The 21,851-nt window shown below is 50.5% G+C and overlaps 1 protein-coding gene across 1 annotated transcript in view; it reads right to left on the bottom strand.

Moving 5' to 3' along the window:
* The window catches only part of LRFN2 (leucine rich repeat and fibronectin type III domain containing 2), a 186,344-nt gene that overhangs the window by 25,154 nt on the left and 139,339 nt on the right, over positions 1-21,851 (bottom strand). The window contains exon 2 of the mRNA XM_086706775.1: positions 20,387-21,811. Coding sequence (XP_086562901.1) covers positions 20,387-21,786 — 1,400 coding nt within the window. The 5' untranslated portion in view covers positions 21,787-21,811. The remainder of the gene's footprint in view (positions 1-20,386; positions 21,812-21,851) is intronic.

The raw sequence follows: 21,851 nt of genomic DNA on the forward strand, positions 1-21,851 counted from the left end.
CGAAGCAGGCTCCAGGCTCTGAGCTGTCAGCACACAGCCCGATGCGGGGCTCGAACTCATGAGCTGTGAGATCGTGACCTGAGCCGAAGTCAGAGTCTTACCTAACTGAACCACACAGGCGCCCCACCTGTGAGCTTTGAAGTGAGGCGACCCTTTGAATGAGTCAGAGCATTTGAGACGGTGTCCTTGAGGGGGCCTGTAAGGCTCCCGTCATCTGACCCTGCTCCCTTCCTGCCCCATCTCCTGGACACTGCCCCTCACTCCCCCACTGCAGCCACCCAGGCGCCTCACTGCTTCTCAGAGGTGCTCTGGCCTGGGGGTCTGGCCCTGGCTGTTCCCTCTGCCTGGAACTCACTTCCTGCAGACCTCCGCTTGGCTCACCTCCTTCAAGCCTCTGCCAGGGAGGCCTGCTCCGGCTGCCCTAAGACTGCAACTCGGTCACTGCTGCCAGCCCCTTACCCTGCTCTGCTCTGCCTGCACAGCACGCGTTGCCTCCCCCTACCTATATAATGAACTTGTGTACTTGTGTTGGTTGCCCGCTTCCCCCAGGAGGACAAGGATCTTGTGTTGTTTTGTTCACTGATGCCTCCCAAGCACCCAGAATGGAAGCATTTATATCCTGGCATATTTGCCTCCGGTTTCTCATTTGTAACGTAGGGACGATAATAGAAAGCTCTCCACTTCATAGGGCTGTCGGGCAGATTAAATGAATGAATACCTAAAAGCACTGAGAACAGGACTTGGCGCATAGTTCAGTGCATGTTGGCTATTATTATTATACTCCTTCACGGCGCGGAGTCAGAATGCAACGAGCGATCCAGGCGAAGGAGCCGGCATGGTGGCGGCCGCCAGGCGAAGGTGCTCCCTAAACACCTCTTGCTGTACGCCCAGCCACCTTGTAAGAGTTCCCTGACCTCCCACACCCATGGAACCCATATTATCGGACCCCCTCTGGGTTAGGAAGTCAGTTATCAGTATATTCATCACCTTTTTTTAAGTTTATTTATTTATCTGAGAGAGAGAGAGAGAGAGAGAGAGAGAGCACATGCATGCACAAGTGGGGGAGGGGCAGAGAGAGAGAAAGAGAGAGAATCCCAAGCAGGCTCTGCACTGTCAGCACAGAGCCCCATTCAAGGGCTCAAACTAACGAACCGCGAGATCATGACCTGAGCGGGAATCAGATGCTCAACTGACTGAGCCCCCCCCACCCCCCCCACTTCCTGCTTTTTTAAAAAATCAAGACAGGAAGCAAGGAAGCCCCAGCCTGCCCACCCTGGACTGCCAGCTCCCGACCTTATAGGTAGTTAGCAGAATGTGGCAGGCAAGCACGTCCTCTGATGGGTGTGAGTGCAGTTCAGACCACACGGAACCCCATCTCTGGCCCAGGAGTTGGATTCCTGGATTCTTTTTCCAGTCCTGCAACCCCTAAGTCCAGTATGACCCGGGGCAAGTCCTGTGTCCCAGATGGGACTCTGGTCTTCCTGGGCAAGAGAAGGGTTACGGTTAGATCAGTCTTTTCAGGCTGGTCCATTCATCCAAGAAATGTCTGCGGAGCACCTGTTATATGCCAGCGCTGCTGGAGGCAGTGGGGATACAGCACTGGGGATACAAGTCCCTGCCTCGCGGAGTTGACATTCTGGGCAGCATGAGGGCAGAAAATAAATAATAAACATAATTGGCAAATGAATATGTTATAAAGTGGACCATGCTATGGCAAAAAGGAAAAGCCTATTGGGTTAAAAGAAAGTAAGGGACGCCTGGGAAGCTCATTCAGTTAAGCGTCCAGCATCGGCTCAGGTCATGATCTCACGGTTCGTGAGTTCAAGCCCTGCATCAGACTCCGTGCTGACAGTGTAGCACCTGGAGCGTGCTTCGGATTCTGTGTCTCCCCCTCTGTGTCACTCCCCCGCTCACACTCTGTCTCTGTGGGGAGGTGGTCAGGAAGACCTCTTAAGAAGGTCGTATTTGCAGTGAGGGACATCTTACATTCTAGGAACCCATGAGTCTCAGTGATTCTCGGCACATCTGCATTCCAGAGAGAGCACTGTTTGGGATCCCTGGAGTCCCCCGTTTCTGAACACACTGCTCCCCAGCTTGCCCAGTGGGTGACGAGGCCAGAAGACAGATCAGCCAAATTCCCAAGAACGATGAGTGATTTATCGCTGTCTTGATTCACATTCGGATATTTTATGGCTCCTGTGGCTCTGACGGAATAAATATGACCTTTTATTCTTCACTTTGCTTAAGACTCAAGGTCAACAGCCCAACTGTGATCCACTGGCTGCTCCCTCCACCGGATGTCCGTGAGCCAGGGAGCCCCGTGGCTGTCAGAGATTCATGGCACCATCCTCCAGCCCCGCACCCCTGCCTGCCCCTTGGCACTGGTTCTGGGCTTCACCCGGCCGGGAAGGCAGTGGCCACCGTGGCTCTGGGGGATGATGGCTCATTAAGGGTAGAGACCAAGTCATAAATCTCCTCCCTTTCTCCTGAGTACACCCCATCACTAGGGTTGAACCCGTGACCCGCGTTTCATTTCAGTCCTGGGAGGAGGCAGCCATGGGGAGGCCGATCGGCCACGGTTCAAATGGCAAGCCATAAATTAAAACGCCCCAGGGCCCGGCCATCACTTTGTGCAGTGTGGAGAAGAGGCGGAAGGCACACACGCCTCAGCTCACAGGCCTCACACAGAATCCTCCAGGCCCTTTCTGCGGGCCTCCTTCTGCTTTCACAGAAGCTATGGTTTTGTTTGCGAGACGTCACCGGCACTGCCTGGAGGTTCTGCCACCTGCCCAGCTGAGACCCCTCCCTAAGGCACCCACTTGCTTTCCCATGTTTGGGTGTCTGGGATGTGTTGGCCTGGCTCACACTTCCCCTTTCTCCTCGTGGTGGTTCTGAGGGAGAGCGGGCTGATGGTTCTGGGTTTGTTAATAGAGTAGGTGGCTGGGAAGGGGGCGATCTAGAAGGGAAATGCGGTCACTGGTCTCTGTTTTTCTTTTTATTTATTTATTTATTTATTTATTTATTTATTTATGGTAAGCTGGAAAGAAAGAAAGAGAGAAAGAAAGAAAGAAAGAAAGAAAGAAAGAAGAAAAATAGAAAGAAAGAAAGAAAGAAAGAAAGAAAGAAAGAAGAGAAAAAGAAGAAGGAAAGGAAGAAAGAAAGAAAGAAAGAAAGAAAGAAAGAAAGAAAGAAAGAAGAATGAAAGAAATAAGAAAGAAAGAAAGAAAGAAAGAAAGAAAGAAAGAAAGAAGAGAAAAAGAAGAAGGAAAGGAAGAAAGAAAGAAAGAAGAATGAAAGAAATAAGAAAGAAAGAAAGGAAGAAAGAAAGAAGGAAAGAAAGAAAGAAAGAAGAAAGCAAGCTTTAAAGCTCCAGCATGGGGCTTGAACTCATGACCCTGAGACCAAGAGTCACATGCTCTACCCACTGAGCCAGCAAGATGCCCTAATTTTGAACATACTACCTATAACTCCAAGACATCCATGTCACCCCTCTCCACCCTAAGTCATGTCTTAGAAGAAGAAGAGTGGTCAGGAACTCTCTGGAGGATGGCAGGCCTGGGTTTGGATTCTGGCTCTGCCACTTCCAAGATGGGAGACCTCACACAGCTTGCCTACCCTCTCTGATCCTGGAGATTCCTACCCTGTGAAGTGAGCATATTAGTAAGGGCTGCCTCTTGGGTCATGACGTACATGCCTGGCACAGTGGGGAGCACACAGCAAGCGCTCGCAAGCTAGCTGCAGATTTTTAAGGCATTGAGGTCCAGACCCTGGAGCCAGCCTGCCTGGGTTCAAATCCCAGGCAGAACACCTCAGGAAAGCTACTTAACCTCTCGGCACCTGAGTTTTCTCATCTGTAAAAGAAAAAAAAAAAAAAAACAAGACAATAACAGTACCTTGGTCATCGATGTATTGGAAACATTAAATAAGCTAATACATGGTAGCCACTAGAATCATAACTAGCACATAGTACTTTCTCAGAAAGGTTGGCTCTTGGGGCGCCTGGGTGGCTCAGTCGGTTAAGCATCTGACTTCAGCTCAGATCATGATCTCAAAGTCCATGAGTTCAAGCCCCACATTGAGCTCTGTGCTGACAGCTCGGAGCCTGGAGCCTGCTTCGAATTCTGTGTCTCCCTCTCTCTGCCCCTCCCACACTCATGCTCTCTCTCTCTCTCTCTCTCTCTCTCTCAAAAATTTAAAAAAAAGAAAGGTTGGCTCTTATTGTCATCATCATTACTGGAGGAAAAAAAAAAACACTTGCATTTACTTGGCACTTTTGACCTAATTTCCATCCATTGGTTTTGTGATTTATAATCCACTTACTTCCAACCAACAATATAAGATGAGTTGCCACACAAAAGCGCATAAAATGAGACAAGTAAATTAAAAATATATATATTTTATGGAAGATCAGGAATCAGGAAGGTTTGAGCTAGAGGCCCTGGGACCCCAGGATGCTTGGTTGTGCCCACAAAGCTGCCACACAGCCCTGGGTCATTCTGTCTTGGAAAGAGCCTCGTACGGAGGAGGGGCTGTGGTGGTCTCAGAACAACGTGAGATGGGCAGCTATGTTAGGGGCCTCCAGTCTGGGTGGGACTTGGACCATAGGAGCAGAAAGGGCCGAGGCCGCCTTCAGATGAGGGGTACCCCCAACCCAGGAGGGGCTGCCTCAGTCTACTTTGCTCTGGCCAGGCCACATCCAGCACACTGCCCACTGGACCCCACACACGCAGAGGGAGGGCACAACCTGGCACGCTTCTGAGGCAGGGGAGAAGGAGACACAGCACAGAATACACCCCCGGTCCCTTCCTGCTCCAGGGAAAAGCATGGCGGCCCTTGACCTAAATCGCCTCCTATGTCTCTTCATTGACTGCGCTCCTATTTGACCTTCTGAATCACCTCCTCCAGGAAGACTTCCCTGACCTTCCCAGGACACTCTCTCACATGTGCTTGCATAGCACTTATCCCAGCTGTAATAACTGAATCAGTTACTCCTCAAGTACCAAGTGCTTTAATGTCTGCCTCCCTCGGAAATGTGAATTGCAGGAGGGCAGGGGGGTCCTGTGAGTGGCCCAGACCCGACATTAGAAGCATAAACTAAACACCTCTTCAATGTCTAAAGGTGAAACGCAAGAACGGAAGAAGGCAGGAAAAAAAGATGTTGAATCTGAAAAAAAAAAAAAATGGCATTAGGCAGGCAAGCCCTGAGAATTATCTGCAAACATCACACGGACATATTTTGAAACAAGAATTCATATTATTCCTGATGTGGGTGAAGGCAGAAGGTAAGGGCAGGAGGTGGAGGCAGATGAATTTGGGGGGCCTGTCATAGGAACATTTTTAGCTAGAGCTCCCAACAGTAGTCGGGCTCCTGGGGAAAAAAAGGGTAGTTTTTTGGGGGGTAGTTTTTTGGGGGTAGTTTCTCTTATGTGGAAGTTCTTCCCCTATGGGGCCAGGTAACATCCTAAGGGTGTGGTGGGAGGCAGGGGTGGGCATCATGAGTATTCACGAAGAAAGGCGAGGCCTGGCCTGGATGACCTTGAACTATCCCTTTCTAACTCCGAACCTTTTTCAATCTGTCAGGGTAACAAAAACAAGGCTCATTTAAAGATAGAAGAACAGAGTCCAAGAGAGTTGTGACAGATAAATAGCTAGACCCATCGCAAGACCTTGGCTTCCCCTTCCTCTCTCTGGGCATTTTTGAGCCCTGGGCAATATGTCCACGCAGCAGAACTGGGCTCTGAGGTTGCCTTACGACCCCACCCTGACCCCGTGCCTCCTCCTACTGCTGGGACCTCCACTGTGCCCTCCATCATGCCCATATCCTCTGTTGACCAGTCCCGGAGGAAGCCATGTCAGCATCACCCAGGCTTTTGCCTGTGCTAAGTACAAAGAAATGCATCTCTAACGGTAGAATTTCAGGTCCTCTGATCTTCTGTGAAGGAGGGGACTCTAGACAGAATGGGGGAGAGTGGGGTTTGGGTCTAAATCCTGGCACTTGTGCCTTAGGAAGGCAACTCCCACCCACTCACTTTTGCTGTAGGACAGAAGCTTCCTTCCAGCCCCTGCCAGAGGGAAAGAACTGCTGGGCACCAGCCTACCCAACCCGGGAATTTTCAAAGTCTCTCTGTTTCACTCAGACCTTCCTTTGAGCGACAATCAAAGGCTGGGGGAGGAGAGCAAAGCAGCCTTGGGAGGCAGCCCTTGGCACTGGCTCACACACGGTGGCATTTTGACGGGTGGTAAAAATATCTCTCTGGCTTTCAGTGCCGGCTGCTGCCACCGCCTTAGCTTCCAAGATCCTGTCTCCATGCCCAGGGCCTCGGCAGCCTCCCCACCTGTCCACACACACTCCAGGGGACAGAACGCGGGTCACCCAGCCCCAACCAGCAGCTCCCCTCACATCTGCAACTGCAGCGTCCATCGCCGCGGCCAGGCACCAGTGAAAATGCACTTAAGAGCCACTAGAGGAGGAGATTTATTATCAGAAATACTGCAGCACATGCCTAATGAGCTAATTAAACAAGAACATAAATAATTACTCCCTATCAGAGTGAGAGGGTTGGGGGCGGAGAGGGTGGGGGATGGGACGCTGAGCCCAGAGCTGGGACAGTGATGCGTGAGATGTCTGCTCTGCAGGGGGAGACGGGACCCCTCTCCACTCCAGGCTTGTGCTGGTCTCCCAGCCAGGCAGAGGCAGGCCCACGGATTCCGCCAGAAAAATCACTACCTGATTTCCCTGCCCGAGTCTTTCCTACTCACTCCCTTGCCCACACCCTGATCTCCTTCTGCTCTCACACAGAGCCTGAGGGCAAAAGACAGAAGGGATGCTCCTCCCATTTTCTGGATGTGAACCTTAAGGAGCAAGAAGGTCTCAAGACATAGCGAAGACCTCAGCAACCATCTTGTAACTGGTCTCCCTGCTTCCACCCCTAACCACCTGAGGTCTATTCTTCACCTAGCAGCCAGAATCTTCTTTCTTAATCACATCACTCTCCCACATTCAATACCCCAGTGGCTCCCATCTCTTTCAGCATAAAATCCAAGGCCTAACCACAGTCTGTGAGGCCCTCCAGGACCCAGTCCTGTCCAGTCCTCTAATCTCATTTACTGTCACTCTTCCTCCAGATGCACTAGAATCCTTGCTGCTCCTCCAACAAGGCCAGTTGTTCCTACCCCAGGGCCTTTGCCCATGCTATTTCCCTTGCTGGACTGTTTTTCTCCTCCCATTGAGGTCTCTCTTCCAATGTCACTCCTTACAGGGGCCATCCCTGGCCACCCATATACAACAGTAGCCCTTCAGTCTGTGTCCCCTCATACTAATTATTTGTCTTCCTAGTGCACATATAAAATGTTTTGTCCCCCTCTCTCATAAGAATGTAAGGACTTTGCCTATCTTGTTCTAGCCCTAGGGTCTTGAGAGAGTCTACCCCAAAACTCAATAAATTTTTGTTGATTGAATAAATGAAAATCTAGCTATCGACCATCAAAGTGTGGTTTGTGCCTAGACCATCCAGTTCCAAATCCAGACTTTTCTTGACCGCAGGTCATTCCTTCTCTTAGAACTTGATCTGGTTCCCCACTGTCAACAGGTGAAAGGCTGACATTCAGGACAGGACAGAACACTGGTTATAAGTTCTATCTCCACCCCCCCCACCCCGCCCCAAGCTGTGGGGACTTGTCAGTCACATCACCCACCATGTTTCAGAGTCCTCATCTGTCAGATGGCAATACAACACCTCACAGGGTTAATGTACCAACGAAGAGAACACACAGAATGTTTTTAGGACAGTAACTGGAAGGTAGTAAGGGTTCAGTACATAGAGCTATTTTGTGTGGCATTCAAGGCCACCCACAGGCTGACCTCTCTGATCCTCTCTAAACAAACCTCCTATTATTTTCCTAGACTGGATCTTCTTGAAGTGTGGTCCCCAGGCCGACAGTATGGGCAACCCTGGGAGAATGTATTACAACAGCAGATTGTCAGACTCTGCTCCAGACCATCTGAGTCAGAAACCCAGTCGGGTTGTGCATCTGGGTGCCTACAAATGTGCCGGGTGACTCAGATGCACGCTCAGGTTTGAGAACCTGCCCAGAGACGGCTCTTCCATGAGGCAGGCCATGCGTGCTGGATTGAGTTGTCGGTCCTGTTTCATCCCAGCCTAGCCATGGCCTGATGGTGGGTGAAGTACAAGCCTTGCCCCTTGACTTTGGGCTTGGCCAGGTAACTCGCTTCAGCCAATGGGATTTAGTACGTGTGGTATCACCAGCGGCTTGGCGTGTGGCTCTTCTATTGGGCTTGCCCTCCTGCATTTCTGCTCTCATCGCGAGAAGAATGAAGAACATACTCTGAACCGCTCCCACCCCTAGCTGGGCTCCAGAATGAGGGATGTAGGGAGGATCTAAACCACAGCCCAGCCCAGCCCAGCCCAGCCCAGCCCAGCCCAGGCTGGCCAAGACCAGCCAAACTCCAACAAACCTGCAGACACAGGAGTAAGAAAATGAATGTTAATGGCTGTAAGCAGCCTAGATTTGGAGGTTCTTTGTCATGCAGCATTACTGTGGCAGCAGCTGACTAATACACCAGCAGCCCTTGTAGGTCCTTGACCAGGTCTTGCCTCTGCATCTGTCTTTACTAGTTCCACCTTACCTTGCCTTACCCTCTTGCCTTGAATTCCACTTATTTTCTAGGATACACCCAACACTCCACTCCACCTGTTCCCGGAAGCTCCCCGCCCCCCTCCCGGAACACACCCTCCCGACCCAGGCAAGTGAATTCACTTCAGTTAGTTCATGAAAAAGCTCAAGTGGATAAAGTTCACGAAGCCATTCGTTTATATATTAACCTTTTAGGCGGCTAATTACTACACTGAAAGGCCTCTTAACTCGGTACCATCGCTAACTAATTACCATGTTACAAGGTTAAGTGTTTAATAGTTCCCTGTGATGTTCAATTTCCCAACACTTATCTCCTTTACGAGGCAGTGCAAGTTAGTTCCCACATCTGGATCAGCACTTCCACCCACAGCATCAGCCCCGCAGCCAGAGAATGAGTCGGAGCCCATCTTGGGAACCCACCCCAGGTAGAAGTAGCTCTCCCTTGTGAATAGTAAATGAGCTCGTTCGTCCACGTTGCAAAGTCTCTGTGGCCCTGCCTTCACCCTGGGCTGGCAGTCTGTGGTTCATGTGCCTCTGTCCACTCGCCCCCCCCGCCCCCACCACCTTGGCGACTTTGAGGATGATGGGCATTAATTTGACTTCATGTCCCGAGCCCTCCTGTCACCCACAGGGTGCCCCACTCCCATCGCACACACACATGCCAGACCATAGGCCTAATTGGCAAGAACTAAGACATCCCTCTTTGTTTCTCTCTGTCTCACTGTCTCCAGAGATGAAAAAAGAACACTCACAAAGAGGCAGAAAAACAGCCAGGATCATCTTCTTTCCCAGGCTGGCCTCAGCTACATGTTGGCTACTGGGTTCTGGGATTGAGTGGACAGGTGCCAAGAGGTGTTAATGACACCAAAGCTTTTCACCACCAAAGCTTTGCAGTGGCTGTAGCCTCCCCATCATCCTGTCCCCTCTCCCAGCTTCCCGGCAGAGGCCTGATTTTGTTTGGGGAGGCGACGTGCCTCACAAAGGACTACCTTTCTCAGCCTTCAGCAGAGTCACTGGGTGGGACTTCTGGGGGGCTCTTTACCCTCTTTACAGGGGCTGACCCATCCAGGAGGTGGTGCTTAAGTTTTGGTTTCCCAGAGGCAGACCCGGAGATAAGGATTTGAACGCAAGTAGTTTATCTGGGAGGTGGGCCCAGGACACTGTGGTGAGTAAGGAAATGGGGAAGAAAGTCCATACAGGGGGTTCCACTAAGCAGGTTACCACTGTAGGCAATTGGGGCTCAGTCCTCCTGGGACATCTCTCGGGGGCGGTGCCTGCTCTACCTGTGGGCTGGGCAGGCGGGGAGGCCCCGAACACAGGAGACATGAGCCGCATGTTAAGGATTATGCCATTGACCTACAGAAGAAGCCTCAGTCCTTGAAGGCCAGGGGGCTCCCATACCAGCCTTGAACTACCTCCTTCTGGGATTCTGTTACACAAAAACTCTCCAAGTTTGAATTTGATTAATCCATCGTAGTCCGATCTCCGCCACTAGAAGCACTTGGCGCTTTATGAAGATGCTCTTTGTTCACGTCTTGACATCTCCTTCCATTTCGCTACCACGTAGAGAGGTACGCAGGATGGTTAGTATTATTCCCATTCTGCAGATGGGAAGCCGGAGGCTCAGAGAAGGAAAGGGAGGGGAGATAACGAGAACCCATGTTTGGGGCCCCTGATCCCATCCTTGTATTCGTCACTCAGGCTCCACTGAGAGACCAAGAACAGTTACTCCAGCAACTAAAGTGTGCAAGGTGCTTGAGTTTCCCATGTGTTTCTCATACTTTACCTCTTGTGAGATAACCCCATTCTCAGGGATTTTTATTTCGATGTTAAGGATGAAGCAAAGTCTCCGAGAAGTGAGATGACCAGGTCTTCTGGCTTCTCCCCTCACCGGAAGTTCAGAGACCAACCCCCAGCCGTGGGATGCACAGTGGCTCTGCCCACCGGTGCTGCCCACACACCTGATTTCCCTGGCATGTGGCATGATGCTGATTGCACGTCAGAGTCACCAGGGGAGCTTTAAAAACACTGATGCTTGGGCACCACCCCAAGCTGACTCAGAATCTTTTGGAGAGAGATTACAACTCCCCAAAAGATTCCAGCGTGCAGCCAAGGTCAAGGAACACTGGGGAGGTGGGAACCCGAGGCTTGGGGTCAGGACGCCTGGGTTTCACCCCTTCCCCACCCCTGGTTCTTTCTAAAGGAGCTGGCTTCTGTGAACCCACCTGGGCAGAGTCTTGTCAGATGAGGGTTTGGAGGCATTCTGATGGCCATCACCACCAGCACTGACCCCCAGCACCAGACACTCCTCCAGACACAGCCCCTCCCTCTGTGAACCTTCTTTGGTTTTTTTGCTGGTGTGAAATAAATGATATCCCCTCTTCCACCCACTGAGTAACCAAAGGTATATAAAATTAACAAGGATCTGGTTCTCTGGTTCTTCCTTACCGGTGGGGGGAAAACCATATTTCAGAAGCAAGGCAGTCTGGATAATCCCTTTACTCCTGCTAATTATTTCTATCTTCGGAGATGTCTCCAGCGAAAGCTTTTTGAGAATGAAGAGGGAATGACAAGTAGAAAAAGTAGTCACCTCTGAGCAGATGCCCTGAAGCTTTTTGAATCTCGGTGGTGTCATCTTCTTGTGCAGCACAAGAAAGAAAGGATGAGAAGGTAGCGATATGATTTGAAATACTCTTGGAAGGCACCCCTGAAAAATGTCTTCCCTATGCACAAGTCTGCTGTGGGTTTTGAAATTCCACCATTAGAGATTCATTCCTTTGGGTCTTTCAGAATTCCCAATTGAACTGCAAAAATTTGTGAGAGGGTTTACATCTTATACCTTTATCTCTTAAAACCCTATTAGATCATTTTTCAATTTTACAGCTCTCTTAGAATAAGGTTTTGAAGACTGGAGCCACAAGAGACAGCCTGGAGAAAAGGTTCAAGAAGAGGGGCAAGAAGGGAAAGTGGGAAGGTTTCTAATAACAATACATGCTTATATGTGTCCAGCACTGCACAGTACAAAATGAAAGATGTGTTTTCAAATACATGATCTCATTCAGTCTGCACCACAATCCCAGGAAATATGCAGAGGGGAATCTCTGTTCCCAAGTACAGGTGAGAAAATAGAGACAGAGGGCAATGAAACAATTTGCTCCTGGTTCCAGGACTAGTAAATGGTGGAGTTGGGGTGCAAACTGAATTTCTGGAAATTCTAGCTGCCTCCCTATCTTCTCTATAGTAATGGGAGTACATTGTGCCTAGCTTTAAAACACTACATTTCCCAGCCTCCTTTGCAGATAGGTGTGGTCAAGTTATTGGCTGGGGCTTCTGTGAATTTCCTCCCCTTTGCCCTCTTGCTCTCTGGTTTTCATCTTTCCTGCCGTGTGTAGACAGGAGATGTGGAGGCATCTAGGTGGTGGTTCAGTCAGTTGACTGTCTGACGATTTCAGCTCAGGTCACGATCTCAGGGTTGTGGGATCAAGCCCCAGGTCAGGCTCCACACAGAGCATGGAGCCTGCTTGGGATTCTCTCTCTCTCTCTCTCTCTCTCCCTCTGCCCCTCTCCCCTTCTCGCATGCTCTATCTCTCTCTAAAATAAAAATAAAATAAAAATTTTAAAAAGGGAGATGTGACAGCTAGAGCTTCAGCAGCCATTTTTGCACCACGAGGTGATCCTTAAGGACACAAACCATGTGCTGAGGATGGCAGAGCAGAAAGCTAGAAGGAGCTGGGCTGCTGGTGGCCATGCTGCCCATAAGACCAGACCTAAACTCCCTTCCACTGGACTTCTTTTACACGAGAGACATATAAACCCTAGTGAGTTTAAGTCGTATTAAGTTGAGTTTTTCATCCTAATTGCCACTCCAGACTTCTGACTCCAGACTCGTTTTTCTCTGGGATGCCTCTAGCAACTAAGTTACTCCACAATTGCTCACCTGCCCTTATCTCATCTTGCCCTATTTTCTGTTAGCTGGTCCCAGGTGGCTATTTCCGAATGGGACCCAAGGTTCTTACTGGCACTCCTGTCATTTTCCCTCAACCCTACTAGGTCTTAGAAATGTGGGGGGAAATGGGGACGCCTGGGTGACTCAGTCATTTAAATGTTCGACTTTGGCTCAAGTCATGATCTTATGGTTCATGAGTTTGAGCCCCATGTCAGGCTCTGTGCTGACAGCTCAGAGCCTGGAGCCTGTTTCGAATTCTGTGTCTCCCTCACTCTCTGTCTCTCCTCTGCTCATGCTCTGTTTCTCTCTCTCTCTCTCTCTCTCTCTCTCTCTCAAAAATAAAAATAAACATTAAAAAAAAAAAAAAGAACGGTGGAACAACTAAAGCTGAAAGAGACAATCCCAGCAGACTCCCATTGAGTTATCCATCCTTCCCAGAAAGAGAAGTTACAGGTGCCACTCCTCAGCCCAAGTCTTAACAAAAACTCATGTACTCTTAGTGAGATGTGCCCCACAGCACGGTAACTAGTCCCATGGTACCTGGGACTAGAAAGGAGACCACACTTCTAGTCTAATTTTTTACAACCTTGGGAAATCTACTCAATTCGTTTGACAATCAGTTTCACCACCTATAAAATGAGCATCTGTCCTGTCCATCCCTCCCTTGTGGATGTCAGCTTTCAGTAACTTAACAGTGTGAACGAAACTTAGAAAACTATAAAATCCAAGGCAGGCTGGTTTTGATTGTGGTCCTGACCAGCAAGCTGCTAGGGAACTTCCCCCGACCCATGCACCCCTGTTTCTTCCTTTACATCTTTTTCTTCTTTCACCTGTGGGAGCTCAGTCAAAACTTTCAGGAGAAGCTGGGTGTCTGGGGAATCAGCTGAGTCAAAGAACCTTTCTTCATCCAGGGGGAGGGTTTTATAGACCTGGGCTCCCCCTCTGTGTAGGGAACACTTGTTTCTCCTACCAGTTTCTCCCCCATCCACAAGGTCTCGGCTTCATTAGTAAATTTCCTTCCATCCCATGGTGGGCATGGCTGTATTATCATGGGGAGGGAACAGACCTCCATTCAAGTGTCGATTGATAAGATCCTGATGGGTTGGGACCTGATGGAATTGGCCCTCTTATCCTTTGCCTCGATGGAAGGCAGAACAACAGTAGAAGATGTCTCCAGCCCCAGCACTGCAAAACTTAGTAGGGTGGTACAGTCTCCCCAGGATAGGGGTGGTGGTGTCATGTCTGACATTCATGGAAGAAGACGTCATGGAAAGGGGGGCCTGCAGATGGAACGGGGGTGGGGCATGAAATGGCTGCTGTCTTGTCCCACCTTTGGGGTCTCTCTTCTCATCATCCTCCACTTGCCCTACATGTTGATGACCATGGCATAATAAACAGCAGGGAGGCAAGGCTGGCTAATTCCACACTGTGTTTTAGAAGCATGCTTGCTGTTCCCCTGGCCCTCCTGGGGACAGTTGCAACATCACGCCTGGTGACAGATGTTCTCGATGACTCTTGGAGACAAGTGTTTGTGAATGTCACTTGGGCTGATAATGACACGCAGGGCACTTAACTTTCCATGTCACATCAGGGATGAGGCTAAGCTGGATGGGCTGCTGCCTTCTCCAACGGGAAGGGAGGCTCCCCTCTTTCTGACTCCTCTCCTGCCACCCTGCCTCTTGCCCTTGTGACCCCTCCTGGCTCTGACACTGCCCTCATTAATGTTGGATACTTCCTGAAAGGGCAGGCCGTGGGGCATAGAGATGGGAGAACCGGCCCTCCCCAGTCACACGGGGAACATGCCAGGGCGCTGTGGGGCTCAGCCGTGTGTAGGGAAGACAAATGCCTTGGGAGGTCAGTGGGAAGCATTAGATAACTAGGGAGCTAATTATCTGATAAAAGAGCAAGACCCTATTTCATAGTCAAATTCAAATCCTGAGTTACCCATGTTTTGGGTTTGAGTTACCCATGGCTGCTCCTCCTTCCTGATATGCGGAATAGAACCTGATGTTTTCAGACACTGCTCACAGCATCCCAGGGCTTCCATGGGCCCTTGGTGTGGGTCAGTGGCGACCCATCAATGACTTGTGTCCAGTTCTTGTTGGACAATCTGAGTCTCTGCCAAAAAGCCTGTCTGTGACTTCAGGCCCTGGGGCTCAAACCCCTATGAGACAGGACACCCCAACCCTGGGAGGTAAGATGCCATAGTGGCCCCAACTGGTAAAAGCAGGTGTCTTTAGCAAGAGTGATAACCATACTGCCTCAATCATGGGATTAAAAAGATCTTAAAAAGAGTCGTAGACTACCAGAGCTGGGGTCATTTAAGTCAAATGTTTCCATACTCACCTAACGTCGGGCTGCCCACCCAGTGTCCCCAGCATGAAGTCAGCAAGGTTCTGCTTGAACCTTTCTGGCATGGGCAGCTTGCTGTTTTGTGGCAGCTCTTACTTATTCTGCTGTTGGGCGGCTCTAATGCTCATTTCCATTCTGTTCAGTTCACTGAAGGTTGATTCAGTAGCTGTGGGTGGGCCAGGACTTACTAGGAGCTGGGGTACAGAGATGAGTACACGTGAAAACACATGCTGGAGAGGAAGAAGGATACAACACTGAATTTCGCAGCCAGATGGACAGCAGTGAGAAAGTACATCAAGCTGCTGCCGTCGGGCTTTTTTCTTGTAATGGGCTGATGCTTACTTTTGTAAGTGCATATGCATGCGTGTGCGTTTGTGCGTGTGTTTTCCATTCTTTTACTCCTGAGTTCTTTGAATAAGCTCAGGGAGTTACGACTTCTTTTCTACGTCCTCTCCTCTCCAAGGTAACGTTTGTCCATCTCACACGAGCTTCTAGAATCCCACTCTCATCAACTGATCTCTGGACACATTGCAATTGGTAAAATGATTCTTAAGACTGCGCCACCCTGTGCTAAACACTCTACATCGCTGCTCTGACCAGCTCGAATGATTCCGTGGTTAGAATTGTAATCTCTCCCTAGCTGAGCCTTTTATCTCTGTTAACACAATCAAAACCATAGGAGTCTTAGTGGCTCCATCACTTTGGGGCTATAATGTCCTTGAGATCAACTAAAACTCCAGACCCCATGCTGCACAGAATTCCAGTTGAGCCAGATTTTCTTCACCTTGTGCTTGTTCAATGGAATCCTTGAACCAAAGGGAAGACACGTTTTCCGCATCGTTATCCATGACAAGAGGGAAATGTATCAAGAGGAACAGAAATGGGGGCAGAAATTGAGGCACACGGTAGAGGCTTTGTTGCATGTTCACATTAATTTATCAGTCTGGTTACTTGAACAGTTTCAAGCCCATTTCACCATGCACGCGTGTCTCCATTTTGTCCCAAACACAGTGTGAGATTTTGTCAAGTGTCCTATAAAATTGTGAGGAGCTCTGTTTACGGTTGTGAGTCATAGCCAATGGAAACTCCTGGGATGCTTTCCAAGGGCACTCAGCACCCCAGAGATTCGACTCTTCTTCCCTGTGGGGCCACATGGGGGTAGGGTCTAGCGGAGAATCGCTGTACAAGGAGCGTGTCAACCGAGGAGTGTAGCCTCGTAAATGGCTTGGAGGCACGTGGGTCTGAGAGCTGCGGGTCCACAGTGTCTCCTGAAGACAGATCAGTAATTAGGCAGGATTTTCCCCATGTGAATCCACGCTGGGGCCTGGCAATCAGCATTCTTTTCTCAGGGCTTGCCGCCATCTGTTGTGAAATCCTTTCTAGAACTTGGCAGGGACTCCATGCCCAGCCTAGCATCCTATGATTTACGCGGTCTATTCTTGGAAAAGCGGAATATCCGCCCTTTCCCCATCTGAGGCACTTCTCTTTCTGTCCATGCTGCCTCGGGACCACTCCCACAGCTCGAGAACCTCATCTAGCGTTCCTTTAGTCTTGAATGTGACCCTCAGGGCCTGGGGACCAGCACTCACGTTCTTTGTTTCCTTCTGCAAGGTATAGGGCTTTTCCTACCCGGGTGACTGGGATCCCAATTCTGTCTCTGCTACTTACCCCTGTGTCACACCTTGGGCAAGTTTCTTATATGCAAAGTGGCATAATCGTAGCCCTCACCTCCCGGGGATAGTAAAGACTAAATGAATCGGTGTGCATAAAGCCCTTAGAACACGGCGCGCAGCAACAAGTAAGCTCGTAGTGCAGATTTGTGCTATTTGTGCTGCTGGTCTCCTTGCTGGGGAGAGTGGGGGCAAATCCGAAAAGGCCAGGCTGGCCTGCAGCTTCTGGTCTAGTCTCCCTGCAACCTCCTTCCCAACCTGCAGACTGCTGTCATTTTTCCTTCTTGCTAGAACAGGGGTTAAACAGCCCCCATTCGACTGTCTTTAGCTCTCTCCACACAGCACCTTCTCCTCCTCATCTTTGGATACAGGCCTTTCTTCCCTTCTCTTGTACACTTTCTGGTGCACATCAGAAGCCACTGTGCAGCCACCGGTGTCTTTTCTTTCTTATGGGGACAGTTCATTTTCTAAAACTTCGGTTTCCTTCCTGGAGTCTCCTTCTTTCTCAGAGTTGCTGTTAGGATGCTGGGCGGCATGAACACAGGGCCGAGTCCAGCAGTGACTCCAGGAGCGGCCTCAGTTCAAATCAGTCCTGCTTCTTTCTGGCTGCCCGAGCCTGGGAGAGTTTCCTAATTCTCTCGGCCCTTTCCACGTCTCGCGGTATGCCTGGGAGCCCTGAATGTGACACGGCCTGGAAAGCCACGTGTCAGACACAGAGTGAGCAGACAGCCAAGGTGACCAGCGAGGGCCGCTCCTATCAACTGACTACAGACTCACTCTGAACTTTTTGTTTCCAATTTTAGAAATCTTTCTTGTTAAAGACCGAAGTGTGTATTCAGCCCTCGCTTTTCTTTCCTTCCCCAAGCGCCACAGACAAGATAATGGTCTTCCTCTCACCATTATTATTACTTTTACTAATAATGATAGTGACGCGTGTACCCTGAACACCTACTATGTGCCCGCACAATCTGGAAATCTTTCTGAGCTCTGTCTCCCCTGGTCCCCATGACTGAGCTCAGAGGAAGTCAGCAGTTTTTGTTGTTGTTGTTTTTATTCCGTTTTCTTTTCTTTTTTTTTTTAATGTTTACTTATTTTTTAGAGAGAGAGAGAGAAAAGGCAGGGAGGGACAGAAAGAGGGAGACAGTAGCTATAAAGCGGGCTTTGCACTGACAGCAGAGAGCCTGATGCAGGGCTCGAACTCACAAACTGAGAGATCATGACCTGAGCCAAAGTCGGACGCTCAACCCACTGGACCACCCAGGTGCCCTTCCAAGGTTTCTGATAGATTCATTTTATTTATTTTTAAGAACCTAGTGTCTCCAGGTTCTCAATCACCAAATGCAAGCAGTTTGAACTCCCATCTTGAGTGACTTCAGAAGCAGAGTCCCAACCCCTCCTGTGTCCCTGCCTGGCTTTCTGGGTCCCCCGGGGAGGGGTATGATAGGGGCGTGCTGCCTGTGCAACCCTATGCCGGTGCAAGCCTCAGAGCTGGTCGCCTTTCACCTTGACACTTCTCACCAAAGTCAAGACCATGTAATAAATTCACAAGTGAAGAAATATACTTATTTTCCAAAGGTCAACCTCACAAGTTATCAAAGAGATGCAAATTAAAACAAGTTCCATTTCTTACTTATAAAATGGCAAAGATGAAAGTAATTATATATTCAATCATTGGCGAAGGTGTGGTCGAAATGGGCACTGTCCCCTTCCATAGGGAGGGGTCGATAAATATTTACACAGAATGTGTAAAGATTATAATTTACTCATGAAACCAGTCATTCAACCCCTAGAAAAATATGCCAAGCACAGCACTGAACCTGCACAAATCTATTTGTGTACAAAGAGCCATCGCTGCACTGCTTTTCATGCTGAAAATGAGAAACCCAAATGTTCAACAATAGAAGATTAGTTAAAGAAATTGTGGTAGAGGCAAATGGAAAATATTTTTACTACCATGGGAACTAAGCAAGTATAATGTTGGGTGCAAAGAATTAAGAAGTACAAACTAGACTGGCCATAAATATCATTTCGAATTGAGATAAAATGTAGAGAAAGAAAACAGGTTAACTTTTGGTGGTGGGATTACAGGTAATTCTCATTTCTCTTTGTCATTGTATTTTTCAAATTTACTACAGACTATTACTTTTATCATTAGAAAATTACATATGTGTATTATTAGGCTTAATGATCTATCTATAGATCTCTTTATATGTGCTCACATGTATATATTTAATAGGGTCTAATGCTGCCTTCTGCACATCCTGAGGGGAGGAGCTGCTGTCCAGACAAGCCAAGCATAGGCCAGTCAGGGAAGTACCCTGGTTTCTATCAGTTCCCATGACGTGCCCCCCTTCAGTCTCTGGGACTCCATTTGGTGAATGAATGCCTTCCTTGTGAGCTCTTCTCTCTCAGGCATCCTGATCCAGAGACTCAGCAACTGAGACAGAGGCCAGAAGAAATCTCAATGCTCTTGACCTCTCCTGCACCATGGACCCTCGGGTGTCTACGAAGCCTACGGGATCCCTTCTCAGAATAATCATTTTAAAGGCACGCAATAAAATACACAGGGTTTCAGGAGAAACCAGGCATTCCTTGAGCAGTAAGATACTAGGCCATGTGCTTCTCGGTTAATGCAAACCAAGGCTGGCTGAGATGGGGACTCATCCGAGGTCAGAGCCTGGACCCTCTGGCCTGGATCTGTCCCTCTGTGAGCTCCTCTCTCCCTCCCTCTGAATGACTGAGGGGCAATTCAAGTGCAGTTTTTTAGTCTTAACCTCCCTTTCTACCAGGCCCAGGAAATGACCCCTTGATCCTCACCATAAAGTCACAAGGTCAACTTCATTGTCTCCATATCCAGTTAAAGGAGATCATGCCCAGAGATGTCAGCACAGGTGGGCAAGACGGCCCCACCTCTACTATCCAGGGGGCTCCCGTGACCTGCTCTTGCCAATCAGAGCTCATCCAGGGCTTCTGTGGGACCAGCTGGGAAAGGGACAGAGGGAAGCTCAGAGGAAAGAGACTGCGTGGGGGTGAGCCAAACCAGAAGAAAATGGAACTTAGGGAATGTAAGAAACTCTGAGAATACAGGACGTTGGTGGGTCCTTTGATCTAGCTGAGCCCGAAGCAGCTTCCTGACTTTTACAGTACCTGAGCCAACACACTATGTCTCCATTTCCCCTTTTTCTTTTTTCAGCCGGTTTGAATTGGATTCGATCACCTGCATTCAAATGTCCAACCTAAGTCAGGTATGGCTTCTCCCCATTTTACAGGTAGGGAAAACTGAGGCAGCCCAGGAGAATTAAATGGGTAGCAAGTGGTGGGGCCATGATCCGAGTTCTACTCTTTCTGGCCTCAAAGCCTTAAGCACGATACATGCGAGTCCAGATGAAGGCCAGATTCATTCCTCCTTGGAGGAGTTAGATCCTTTGGCCAAGAGCTCCCCTCATTGTTCTTGTGTGTCCCCCACCTGGGGCTCAAAATCCAGAAAGTCCAGAGGCTCAGAGCCACATGCCCACCTATCACAGCCACGCCCTCGGAGGCCTGGTCCTTCTGACACGTATCTCTTGGGGCTGCCCCCGGGCAGGTAGTTGAAGTTCTTTCTATGTCCTCTTACCTGCACAGAGGACACAGTTTGCCCCAAGAATCCCACAGGAACCTCTGGGGAGAAGGGGTGTAGGTGGGAACAGTTCAACACCCTCCCTGTCACCTCCTCCTCCCTCTCCTGCCAGACACCTCCCTGCCTTTGCCACAGCCCCCGGCTCACCTGTAAATCAGTACCTCATCGTCGGAGCAGTTGTACTGCAGCTGGTACATCTTCACGCGGGGTGCCGACTTGCTGACCGACCACTTGACCAGGGCTGAGGTGGTAGTCACATCAGACACGAGCACAGCCCGCTCCGGGGGGCTTTTGGGCGGCTCCCCACCCCCACTGCCTCCCCCTCCCCGGCTGGTCTTGCTGGAGCCAGTGATGTCTGAGAGGCGGGACTTGGGGGGCGCCGTGCGGCTGGTGCTGTTGCTGACATGTGGCAGCTGGACAATGGACACCTCCACCATGGCCGTGGCCTCCCCGGCAGCGTTGGCGGCGATGCAGGTGAAGGCACCGCTGTCCTGGGATGTGGTGATGAGGATGTCCAGGGTGCCGTTGTCGTACACGGCGGTCCTTGAGGAGTTCCCCACCAGGCGGTCGTCAGGGGCCACCCAGTGGATGAGGGGGCCGGGGTCCCCGATGGCCTTGCACTTGAGCGTGGCCGCCTGGCCCTCCAGAACCAGCAGCCTGTGCGTGTGCTGGGTGATGAGAGGCGGCTCGCACACAAACTCCTCCTCTCGCACGTGCCAGAAGTAGCGGCCCTTGAGGCCGCCGGGGGAGCCGCAGGTCTCCAGGTCGTCATCCCGCTGGAGCCTCCGCAGCCAGAGCAGCTCACAGTTGCAGTGGAGCGGGTTCCCCCCAAAACTAAAGGACAAGGGTGGAGCAAAAGGCGTGGCAGTCAGGGCGGAGGCTTGGGAGCGGGCGAAGATGGGGTCCGGGGGCAACTTTTGCAGCCGGTTGGAGGTGAGGTCGAGGCGAGCCAGTTTCTGCAGGTCGGCGAATGTCCCCTCGGCAATGTGGTCCAGCAGGTTGTGGTCCAGGCTCAGCTGGTGCAGGTTGACCATGCGCCGCACGGAGCCCCAGGGCAGGCCGTGCAGGTTGTTGTAGGAGAGGTCCAGGTCCTCCAGTGTCAGCAGGAAGTCCTCGAAGGCCTCATCGGCGATGCCGCCCAGCTGGTTGTTGTTGACGATGAGGTGCTGCAGGTTGACCAGGCCCCGCAGGGTGTCCTCCCCGAGGCTGGGCAGCCGGTTGCTGTCCAGGTGCAGGGAGCGGAGGCTCTCGAGGTCCAGGAAGGAGAAGGGCTGGATGTGGCTGATGGTGTTCCTGGACAGGGTCAGGTCCACCAGCCCCGTCATGTTGGCGAAGTCCTGGCGGCCGATGTGGATGATGAAGTTGCCACCCAGACGCAGCTCCACCGTCCGCCGGTCAATGTCAGGGGGCACGAAGAGCAACCCCTTGGAAGGGCAGAGGGTCCCCAGTGACTCAGACAGGTTCTGGCAGACACAGTACTTGGGGCAGGCGTCGACCACGGCAAACGCCATGCCAAACGCCAGCAGGCCACCAAGCAGGGTCTCCATGGTCTGGTCACTCAGGCTGTGGTGCCTAGAAGGGAGGGACACAAAGTCAGGGTCAAGAGGCCACT

Source organism: Puma concolor, chromosome B2 (genome assembly GCF_028749965.1).
Source record: "Puma concolor isolate L17-30 chromosome B2, mPumCon1.1.hap2, whole genome shotgun sequence".
Classification (NCBI taxonomy): domain Eukaryota; kingdom Metazoa; phylum Chordata; class Mammalia; order Carnivora; family Felidae; genus Puma; species Puma concolor.